The sequence below is a fragment of the Fistularia commersonii genome, chromosome 35 (assembly GCF_037954325.1).
Source record: "Fistularia commersonii isolate RoL2024-O1a breed Wild chromosome 35, RoL_Fcom_v1.0, whole genome shotgun sequence".
Classification (NCBI taxonomy): domain Eukaryota; kingdom Metazoa; phylum Chordata; class Actinopteri; order Syngnathiformes; family Fistulariidae; genus Fistularia; species Fistularia commersonii.
Window position 1 is genome coordinate 7,568,891 of NC_141318.1, and position 11,809 is coordinate 7,580,699.

Here is an 11,809-nt window from a genome sequence, read left to right on the forward strand (position 1 = left end):
TCCGGATTAAAGTTCAACCGATGTTGATGGCGGCCACATGCGCGTAGCGGTTAATGGGATAACGAACTCAAAACTACAACTGAAGACCCAGAAAACCCGGCGGAATGAAGGACACGCCGCTTTCTAACTGCGAGCGGGATTTCCTGCTCAGAGCTATTGAACAGAAAAAGGTATGTGGATTCTCGATGCTAGATGTTGTGTTTTTAGTTTCGTGTGTACTGACAGCGCCGATGGGCGAATATGGGGACGGGATGGAGATTATGACTAATACATTACAATCAATAGCCGCGCAATACATTAAGCATTAGACTGTCACAGCGCGAATGGATTACAAAGTTTCTCTACATTTAACTTCCGAGGATTCATCGTACCAGTACTTGATACCTTTTTTGATCTTCTTCTCATTTCTCATATGCTTTTTCTGTACTTCTCTGTTAGCATTCTCAAAGCAAATACTGCATCTGTAGTACTCTTTCTAGGTATGAGGCCATACTGCTGTTCACAAATGCTGACTTCTGCTCTCAGTCTAGTTTCCACTACTCTTTCCCATAACTTCATTGCATGGCTTATCAACTTCATTCCTCTATAGTTGCCGCAGTTCTGTACATCCCCCTTATTCTTAAAATGCGCACCATCGCACTTTGTATCCATTTTTCAGACATCTTCTTACTTTTGAAGATCCTGTTGTATAATATAGTCACTGATCTCTTTCAGGTTACCTCGTCTATACAAGATTTATAGACGTATCAATTTTTTTATCAAATCAAATCAAATCTTTGTAGTTACAGTTAACAGTTAAGACAATTTATATTTCATTGTATTTCTTATTCTTCCTCCTTTCTACTATTATCTATTACTGTTATGCTTTTACTTGAAACTCTGGCACAACAATTTCCTTCGGGATAAATAAAGTTGTTCTCATCTCTCATCTCATCTCATCTCATCTCATATAGTCTACCTGCATGCTCCTACCTCCACTTTAATGAGTTACCCTATGTTCCTGTCTTTTTTGGAAAAAAAGTGTTCACTATACCCATGTCCATCCTTCTTGCAAAGTCTAACGCCACCGGTCTCTATAATCCTATCCTGGATACCAGATATGGCCATCACCTCTTCACCCCCTCTATTGCCGTCACCAACATGTCCATCGAAGTCTGCACCAATTACCATTCTATCGTTTCTGTGGGATATTCTGCATCACTTCATCTAATTCCAGAACTTCTCCTCAAACTCTCATCCCACCTGCAGGGCATAGCCCGAACAACATCGAGCATCACACTTTCAATTTCTAGTTTCAGACTCACAAGTCTATCTAACATTCTTTTCACCTCCAGAACATTCCTAACAAACTCCTGTTTCAAGATAATTCCTACTCCATTTCTCTTCCTGTCAGTACCATAATAGTACAACCTAAAGCCTGCTCCTAAGCTTCTAGCCTTACTACCTTTCCACCTGGTCTCCTGAACACACATTTTTTCCACCTTCCTTCTCTGCATCATGTGCACCAACTCTCTACCTTTTCCTGTCATAGTCCCAATATTCAAAATCCCTTCTCTTAAGTCCCACACTCTTGCCTTTCCTCTTCTCGCTCTGCTTCTGAACAGGCCTTCCTCCTCTCCTCCTTTGACTTACAGTAGCCCAATTTCCACTGGTATCCTGTATGTCATCGGTACCAACTGTGGTCGTTGTTAACCCGGGCTTTGACGATCCGGTATGATCTGGTTATTATGGTTGATTTGCATGTTTGGGTTTGGCAAAAGTTTACGCTGGTTGCCCTTCATGAGGCAACCCACTGCATTTTTCCAGGCTTGGGACTGGCTCAGGGAGACACTGGCCCCTGCAGACCTGAGGCTGCATTTGATACCTTTATAGATATAAATATTTATATACATTTATCCTGACATGCCTTGCAGCGTTTAGATGGAAGACAGACCTACGACTACAGAAAAATAAAGATTACTTTTGGGACCGATTATGGATGCTGCTTTGTGGATCTCGGGAAAACGAGGTAAACCTGTGGTCAAATATCACCCCCTCTCCCCCCCAAAAAAGAATAATAATTTTGAAATATAAATAATATAGATAGAGTTGATACAGGTGTGATTGATTGAGTTGGTCGGACAATGCAAGTTTTTTTTCTATGGCTGAAAATATGGCTTTCTAAATTATCAGAATAAAGATATTAATATTCTGTTAATTATGCATTACCAAATGTGATCAGGCTGGTCACTGATGTTTTGTTGAACATTGATTGTGATTCCATCTGTCAGTAAGATGAGGAATACTGTCGTCTCCGATTTTTTTTTTCCTTGGTTTTCAGTCTAAAATTGATTTTAAGCATCAGACTAAATTATGGAAAAGATACAACAGCATCACTGTAACATGATTGTGAGCATGAATACCGATACAGGTCATTGTTACGTACACATAATTGGTATTAACGCTAGGACTACATGAAAAAATACCACTAAAAACTCACAGAATATCTCTTTAAACTTTGCAAAGTATATCAGCAAATTTATTTATATTGTAATGTTAACCTTGCAAATATTACTGTCAGCAGTGGTCCAAAAAACCAACAGTAATCCACAGCCTGTAAGGTATTGATAAAATTTGTTTTGCAAGTCTTTGCAATTGCAGTAAGTATAAATATTTTGGGGTGTGTGAATGATTGATTCTGCATCCTGTCATGTAATAACAAGCTGAAATCATCAAACATGCTGTGTCAAGAAAACTGAGCTCTATTTGTTGGTGGTAATTTGCCCGGATGTCCAGGGTGATGGCCCAAGTGTCCTGTGAGCTCGTTGTTCCCAAAGAGAATCGACCCAATGAGGGAATCATGTTTTTCAACATAGAGCTTTCACCAATGGCTTCACCAGCATTTGAACAGGGCAGGTGAGTCAAAACATGACTGAAAGGAGCATTTTCATATTACATGATTTCATGTACGGAATTTAGTTTTTATTTTAGTATTCGAGCGAAGGGGAACAAGTGTGAATTAGTGTTTTTTCTTTCTTAAGGCAGTCTGAGTTGTCAGTGAAGCTTAATAGACAACTGGAGAGATGCCTCAGGAACTCCAAGTGCATTGATACAGAGTCACTGTGTGTGGTTTCGGGAGAAAAGGTAACCGCCGCACACTCACACACTTAGGACGACGACCACTAAGTCTGTCCAGATGATGAAAATGTTGTTTGTGTGCTCAGGTGTGGCAGATCAGAGTGGACGTTCACACCCTGAACCATGATGGAAACTTAATGGATGCTGCCAGCATCGCTGCCATCACCTCTCTGTGCCACTTCAGACGCCCTGATGTCGGCATCCAGGGGGAGGAAGTCACTGTGGTGAGTTACCCTGTTCATCTTATTCCTGCTACAGGATTATCAGTGTGGCCTAAATGAGGCCGAAAATTATGACTTAAAATGAATATTCTTTTTAAGCATCTTTTGTACGTCATTAATTTTATGTATCTTTAATCATCCGTTTTTCTGCTTGGACCTCTTGCTACTCAGTGTCATGCTCACTTAATCCAGTACTTGTCTAAAAGCTGTACACAGCTTTTGTTGCAAGTGTAACCTGCTCGGGTTAAGGCTCTCAAGTTAAGATGTTTGCACTAAGATCGCCCTGCTGTCAGATTTACTTAAAGTGAACGGAACATACACTTGGATGAGGCAGAATCCAATTTACTCAGAGTGACAGTTTAATAACAAATACATTGTGTCCTCTGAAACAAAACATTTCAAATTGAATATGCATATCATTTGTGATGAATACTGACTCTGTTTTAAAATTTGTAAATCCATAATAAAGCTCTACACTGTCATTTGTATTGTTAAGGCCATCTGTACATCTAAGTTCCACACATTAAACTTATGGAAGTGACCATGCCGTCGCATACCATCCTGAATTGGCCTTAGTTATTAAATCATCATCTTTTGCAAATCAAAAGATGGGTGCAGAGACCATTCTGTCCTGCTGCTTTCAGTCTGCTGTGGAAACATACACACTTTGGGAGTGACCCTCCCCATTTTGAAACCTCCAAATTCACCCTCCGTTGACTGGAAATTTCTTCATGCTTTAGCAGCATAGCATACCACTGGTGTGAAATAAATGTGACCCCACTGCACACTGCTTTGACCTTGTCAGTTAAATGTGTGGATTTTTATGTGCTCTCTCAGTACAGTCCAGAGGAGAGGGACCCTATTCCTCTCAGTATCTATCACATGCCCATCAGTGTCAGCTTTTCCTTCTTCCAGCAGGGGTAAGCTCAGCCCATCAGCAATGACAGCATAAACTGAATTCCATCTCTTTTGAATGCCAATCTAGATCATGATTCATTATATTACCCCTGAATAGCGGGGACAGCAAAATTAATAAAAAGCAGGATTAATGTGATATCTTTCTGGGAATGCATCACCTTCACCTCTGTTTCTTGTGTGTTGCAGGACATACCTTCTCGTAGACCCCTGCGAGCGTGAAGAGCGCGTGATGGATGGCTTGCTGATGATCGCCATGAACAAACACAGAGAAATTTGCTCCATCCAGTCCAGTGGAGGCATCATGCTGCTCAAAGAGCAGGTCCATACTCCTTTTGTCTTCCAGGGCATAATAGAAATGACTTTCCTGAGGGGAATTAACAAAAATGTTGACAAATGGAAAAGCGGTGCACTGTCTTGATGCCACTGTGTTATAGGTCATGAGATGCAGTAAAGTTGCGAGTGTCAAAGTGACTGAAATCACAGAGCTCATCAGTAAAGCCCTTGAGAACGACAGGAAGGCCAGGTGAGCGGTTGCTTCACCTCCATACACTTCATTATCTTAACTGTCATCTGCAAGTCCAGGTTCTAATTACACGTTTTTTATTTTTATTTATATTTACCCATTTTCCAGGAAAGAAGGCAGCAGATGCGGTTTTGCAGAGTCAATGCCTGAGGAGCGAATCACGGCTCTGAAAATGGACGGGGCTTCAGTGGAGATGAGCGACATAACAGAGAAAGCGGATGACATCGTGCAGAGTGTTAAGACCCCTTCTCAAACGTATCCTGTGCACCAGGGCCCTTCCGAGATAAAAATTCTAATAGTTTTGATAAACATAAAAATTTAGGAATTTGGATGGGCATTTGTGTGTGTGTGTGTGTTAATTGAGTAAAGTGTTGGGTGACTTGACTACATGACTAGATCAACCTCCCCAGTGGTTCCCATGCCAGGTGTGGGTCAGATAGGACAGGGGCTGCAAAATACATGGGGACTGGAGGACAATGACATGGAAGGTGATGGTGATGAAGACCAGGAGGATGAAGTAACAAAGATGGAAGAAGAGCCAAGCAGAGGAGGTTATTCAATTTTTCAAAGCGTTTATCTGATTAATCTTCTCAGGTATTCATTGGGCAGCAAAAGATGAGTGATAATACAGGATCTAACATAAATAATGTGGGTTTTTTTTTCATTATAGATGTGGTTGAAATATCTGACAGTGAAGAAGAGGAAGTGGTGATATTACACCCAGAGGCGACAGACAGTGGTCCTAGGTTGGTGTTCCAGTTGTCTGGACCAAAAGTTGCATTTACCTAAATTCAGGGAATTAAATTATTCTCTTTTTTCTGTTTTCTAGTCAGAAAAATGCTGGATCCAGTTCGCACCAGAAGGGGGCAGCATCAGCTAAGAAACGAATGAAAAAGTGAAGGCGACTAGAAAGACAACATGACTTTATGATTATTTTTTTCAAACCAGCTACTTACCTCTTATTCAGGTCCATTTTGAACTGGTTTGTAAAAGAATTGTATGTAAAGAAACACATCATATACTTTGCTGATGATATGCTGAAATTCTGGTAAACATTCAGAAAACTATTGTCAAGATATTCTGTGGGTTATTTTTTGTTATTAAGGTGTGCATTGCGGGATAACATTTTGTAAATTCATGGTTAAAGAGTGATGAAGAAATGACCCAGGGTTTTGTTCAAGTTATAAATGAAATGTTTCACAAATACAACTTCATTATGGTATTGTGTTTTGTTTTTAAAATGTAGAAAATGCAAGTGATGTTTGCAAAATTGAACTAGGAAAATCCTAGAACTTTCAAGAAGTCTCGAGTTGCGTTTCCTCATAATTGTTGAGTAGTAGGTAGAAGACGATTGCGTTGGATTGCAAAGCTCTTCTATCACTTAAAAGGCAGTGAAAGACGATTTTCTTATTTATTTGGACACCCTGCCTTTGATAATGTAGAAAAGACAGGTTCCACCGAGATTTGAACTCGGATCGCTGGATTCAGAGTCCAGAGTGCTAACCATTACACCATGGAACCCCGTGCTCGAAATCGGCAGAGGGTATCTTTTTATACGGTCAACGTAGGCCGGATTTCGTTATTTATCAAGTCTAACAAAATTCTTCATATATGATTAACAATATGGTTGTGTGATATATTTCATACTTGGAAAAATCGTTGGCCCATACGGGGGTCGAACCCGCGACCTTGGCGTTATTAGCACCACGCTCTAACCAACTGAGCTAACAGGCCAAAGCGAGTCGCGTTTGCGACGCTAATTTTCCTAATATCTCAACGTCGAGAAAAAACGCAAAGAAATATTGCGGTGAGAGAATGCTGGTTCCAAAACTAATGAGGAAGAGGAAGCTTTAAAACCCCTATTATTATGGGCAATATAAGATTGCTGGTCAAGCCAGTATGGAGTCGGTGAGCCTCCTTGAGTTTGTGTTTCGCTAGAGACAGAAAGACAAGTATGTCTGCCGCTTTTATTAACAACAGATGGTGCCAACCTGGTCACATTACAGTGAAGGAATGTTTCTGGAGGCCAGATCTCGACTGTTAGCTCCAAAGCTAAGGTTACATCCATATTACTCACCCATGAAGTCGTAACCATGTGTGACATGATCGACTCTAGACTCTGCACACCAGCACTTTCCTCATGAACTCTGAGACGCCCAGACATGTTAGAGTGGACAATTATTTATTTCCCAACGGCCATTTGAACAATATGGGGCTGACAAAATAATCTCCCTGTGGTAAAGTTATATTTTGAATAAGTGGTTGCTGGCGAACCATTCTGTGTTGTGAGGAGTTTGTGGAGCCACATTTTGATAAATGAGGTATTTTATGTGAACAAACCTGAAGGCCACAGTAGCGTTGCAATGGAGAAATAAGAGACATCCATGCAACGTTCAACTTCGCAGCTAGATGTCAGACGATGCCACACTGTGATTCTATGAAGGTAGCATTTTGAACAAATGATCAAAAGTTTTCAGGTAATACAATCTATATCTATATCTGTCACTCGCCCAGTAAAGACTCAGTATAAAATGATTTACATCTTTAGATTATGTTTCATTTTGCATTTTGACATTTTTTAAGAGCCGTGTTTTTTGCTTAATTTTCTTTGTGCAAGGGTGTGTAAGGGTATGTGAATGTGAGTTTGGGTGTGTTGGAGGAGTGTCTGCATCCTTGTACGGGTGCATATTGTGTATGACTACAGCCATTAGTGTCTTGTCATGGATTTTTTTTTTTTTTTGCCATGATACCTGTCCCCCCCCTCCGGCGCACTCTCACACACACTTGTGTATATAGATTTTAGTGTCAGTCTCACCATATGAATCACACTGTAACAACTTTCACATACCACACAGTTACCTTAAAACAACAGTTGCGTTCTTACAGCAGTATTCTTATAATCACCGGCAGCTATTCCTCATATGGTAAGTGTTACACAATTTTTCAGTTAAACCCTCAAACACATGATGATATTCATCTGGTTGTTTAAGCATTGTCAAGTTGTAATTAGTCTTCTACTGTGTAATCAGCAGATTGTAGTTGCTGCAAGTTACTGTCCAGAAATTCAAGTCCTTTTTTATTATCTACTTGCACATCCAAGTGCACGTTTATTTGGAAAGGTGAGAAGGATTAGATATCAAATGGGTGTAGAGCGCTCATACTTATTCTGCTATTTCTCACAGCAATTTATTTTGTCATCACTGACAAAACAGTTGAAAAAAGAAAGAAAGGCAGCCACAGTTGCAGTAGATGAACAGCTGATTCAAATAAACAATGTATTTTTTTTTTCAGTTTCATTTCATTTTCAGGAATTTCCAGGTTAACTGGTATCCGGCTGTTAAAATGATCCACTCATACTCAAAATACTGTGGAAATTGTCAAGAAGTTTGGTTGAACGGGTCTATGCACTTTTAAGAGAAAATAAATAATTAAATAAACGAAAAGAAATCTGGTTTTAAAAGCACATTTTACGTTGTGAACTTATTTCTTTTCCATCAGGGCTACAAAACTATTCGCGCTGGTCTGGAGAAGCACAGCTCTCAGTATCATTGAGCACTGTATCCTCATACATGGACTGAAAACATGGATGGGTATCAGTGACACTGCGCGACGGGGGTTTAGGACCTCCTCAAAAAGACAGGTGTTTCTGTATTTGTATCGCTGATCAGCTGCAAGTGTCCAGTGTGGGGCTCCCCGACTGTCCGCATTGGGTCCAATACACTTAATAATTTACACACTGCATGGAAACCACCTACTAAATACAAATAATGATTGATTTTTATATAGCCGATACTTATATCTGTTTAAGCAATGACTCAGCATACTACTTTTGCCCAAATGAATTTCACAATCACCACATGTGAATACCACAAATTGTCCTGCAGCTAAATAGTAATAAAACAGAGCAAATAAGTTTGGGTCACTACCATGAAAGTACATACTGTTCAAATAGCCTTTGTTCACTGTCCAGTTCAATAACCCAGTGCTGCAGAGACCTCGGTGGTTAGAAGAACATATTAAACCAGTGGTTAAATCCCGCTCATGAACATTATAATCATTTCTGCGGGAGAAAAATTTAGATTTTAAAAGTTTCATTTTACAGAGAGGGTGCTTGTTGCCTTCTGAATTGTTTTAAGCTGTTTTCGAGAGCTTTTAAAGGGATTAGTTCCAAGTAACTCTTCAGATCTATCACTGTATGTCCTCTCCCCGTTCCCTGAGATCCACAGAAACATGATCACTGTTGTTTCAAGGTCCAGATCAAGACTAAACTTGGCCAAGAATGCCAGGACAGCACACACTCTCTAATACTTTGAATCACTTTTGAAAACTCAACATGAGCTCTTCAATGAATTTGGTTATGGATTTTAGGTTGGTTTTTTTTTTGCAATTTTTGTTATGATTTATTATGTAACTGTTATGCTTCTATTGTGATCGCTTTAAGGTGCTCTATCTATTTATTTTCTTTCTGATTTGGTCTCCATTTCAGGTATATCTGTGGTGAGGACTTGACCTACAAAACCAGAATTGGAACGGTATGCCTCACAAAAAGATGTAATTTGGAGAGTGACAGTGGAAGAAAAACAAGATCCTTGTGATTGCTGGATGAGAAAAACCACTTACAAAGATTAAGATAAGACTACCACTTAAGGAAAAAAATGTCGATTCGACTGTAAGTGCATGTCTGCATGTTTTCATAGAAACACTGCAGATGCCTGTGGCCAAACTCGGGTATAAATCTTGTGAGGGACTGGGCTGTGGTTTTAAAGTTTCATCTTGTGCACGAAGAACATTTCAAAGAGGTGAGATTTTGTAATCTGTGTGGACAGTAATAACTTTTGGCATCACACACAGTTGTTCTCATGCGGGGGGATGAGGGGAGTGTGTGTTGGGGGAGATGTGTGATCTGAGGCTTTTCACAAATCGTAGTGACATACCGGCCACACGAAGCGAAACTCCATCCATATTTGTCTTTTTTTGGATGATCCAACAGAATGTCAAATCACTGTGAGTGATGACTGCCGCATTCAAGTGTTTTCGTCGGGATGTTTGAAAAAAAAAAAAAAAAAAAAAAAGAGTGGTCATCAAGGTGCCACAGTTTTCTGTCAACATAACTTTATGTCTGTTTTGTCATTGAAAAGCTCCAATGATTAGATTAACACGTGGTTAGGGGTGTTTACATACAAAACAAGGTAATGGTATGGCACAACATGCACTAAAGGGAGGTTGTAACATGGGTATTGTGAAATTGCACGAGCTGCTGTTCTGAAGCAGTCAGAGGAAGAAGATCTGAATGTCACTGGCATAAAAAATGTTATTGGATCGTTCCCTACTTTGCTTGTGGAAGGTCATGTAAATTGTTAGTTTATCGATCCCTCTCCGAGTTTCACTGAAAATGATTAATGTGGCTTGCTCCCAAGTGTCCTGAGTGAAGAGGGACTGGCATCCTATGATGATAAATAATTTAAAACTGATTTCATGTTGGTTTTCCGGAATCATTTTCTTTCCAATAGCCCAACTTAAAATGGAAACCATATCATTTATGCTGCTTTTTTGCGGAAATTTTCTGTATCACTTAATATCCCAAGGTCACGTGCATGTGAACAAGCACACCTGCTGAAAACAGGGGAGCAAGCTCATGCTTGCACTGCAGATGCGCGTGAACACAACTCCACAACACTTCTGACATCTGCAGATCTTCTTTGTTTACTGCAGTCTCTGAAGTCCAACATCACACACAGGAGAGACAGATCTGACCTCGCATGGTGACTCGTGACATTTTACTGTTTATTTACCAAAGACTTCAAACCTCGAACATTTTCCATGTCTTCAAACTTGAAGTGGGCGGTTTGGTAAATTTTTATGCCTAGTTAAGGTAAAACATGTGTAAAGGAGGAACAGAGGGCAAAAACCTGGTGTAAATTGAGGAATTTCAAGTCAAATAGAATGATTGACTAGTTATTTTGAACGAATAAAAAGTGTCTGACTGTAAATAGTATTTTTCAAGTTAGAACCACAAATTTCTCAAAGACAAGACCAGTAGATCAATTTGGCACGGTCATGAGATTTTTTTGTAGTCAAGGACGATAGAAAAAGAAGAAAAAAAAAGAAAATCTGTTTTCAGTTTTTGGACCTTTTCGTCTTTCCTTGATTTTTTTTTTATTATTTTTTTTTTCTTTCCTTTGAAAGAGATATGAGGTTATTGGAACATTTATTCAAATAAAACCACAGGGGGAATACGCAGTTGATCGATGGCACTCAACAAATGAGATATTACTCTGTATTGTGACAAATGAGACCTCAAAAAGATGGATTCCACCTGCTCAATGCCTTATAGTTAAAAAAAGGATTTACGTAAACAAGCTTAAATAGTTTTATAATTCTGTCACTGAAAACCACTGTGTATGTGTAAGCCTTTGACAGTGGATTATAACCGTGACACTGCTTTCATACTTGACATGACTGATGAGTCCGAACTACTAATTATCAAGTGAGAGGAAATCAGGGTTGAATCATACTTGTGTAAATACCTGACTATAAGAGAAAAAGCATATGAGTCACTTGAGCCCCACCCTTTTCACAATAGAAATTTCAACAATCTGCCTGCAACTAAGTGCATCACCAGTTAGGTTCGCGGCAGGGTGAAACATCAAAAAAATCTTCCGTCAAAGAGATAATGCACTTGAAACTGGCCTGATAGATGACAAAAGAAGAGGAGAACGTTGGGCAAGTTACAGCACGATGAGAAGGTACGGACTCCATGTCTCATCTCATCATCGCTGGGCCTTCCTGTTGTTGCCAAGCTAATGCTTTTCTGAGAAACGAAGCAAAAAGAAAAAAAAAAGGGTTGTCTATAAAGTGTTTTGAGAGGTGTTGCAATATCTTACATGACAAATAGTACTGGATTTCTATGAAATCTGACATTGTGAAAAAGATATGAGCAAGAGGAACGTGTTTAAAATGTGAGGACCAGAAGTACCCATTAGCTCCACAACTCCCAAGAGGACAGGACAGGACAGATGACAAATATTAG

The 11,809-nt window shown here is 39.6% G+C and overlaps 1 protein-coding gene and 2 non-coding genes across 3 annotated transcripts; 1 reads left to right on the forward strand and 2 right to left on the reverse strand.

Moving 5' to 3' along the window:
• The first annotated feature begins 23 nt into the window (after positions 1-23).
• Positions 24-5,986, forward strand: exosc9 (exosome component 9). Its single transcript, XM_086142626.1, has 12 exons — positions 24-170; positions 1,914-2,008; positions 2,776-2,895; positions 3,021-3,123; positions 3,204-3,341; positions 4,176-4,258; positions 4,443-4,575; positions 4,691-4,779; positions 4,888-5,034; positions 5,176-5,330; positions 5,450-5,525; positions 5,609-5,986. Exons 1-12 carry the CDS (start codon positions 105-107, stop codon positions 5,676-5,678), a joined length of 1,275 nt encoding a protein of 424 aa, XP_085998752.1. The 5' UTR covers positions 24-104; the 3' UTR covers positions 5,679-5,986.
• A 242-nt stretch (positions 5,987-6,228) lies between these two features.
• On the reverse strand, positions 6,229-6,300 carry trnaq-cug (transfer RNA glutamine (anticodon CUG)). Its single transcript has one exon. It is a non-coding gene; the product is annotated as a tRNA-Gln (tRNA).
• A 139-nt stretch (positions 6,301-6,439) lies between these two features.
• On the reverse strand, positions 6,440-6,513 carry trnai-aau (transfer RNA isoleucine (anticodon AAU)). The gene has a single exon. It is a non-coding gene; the product is annotated as a tRNA-Ile (tRNA).
• Positions 6,514-11,809: the final 5,296 nt, after the last annotated feature.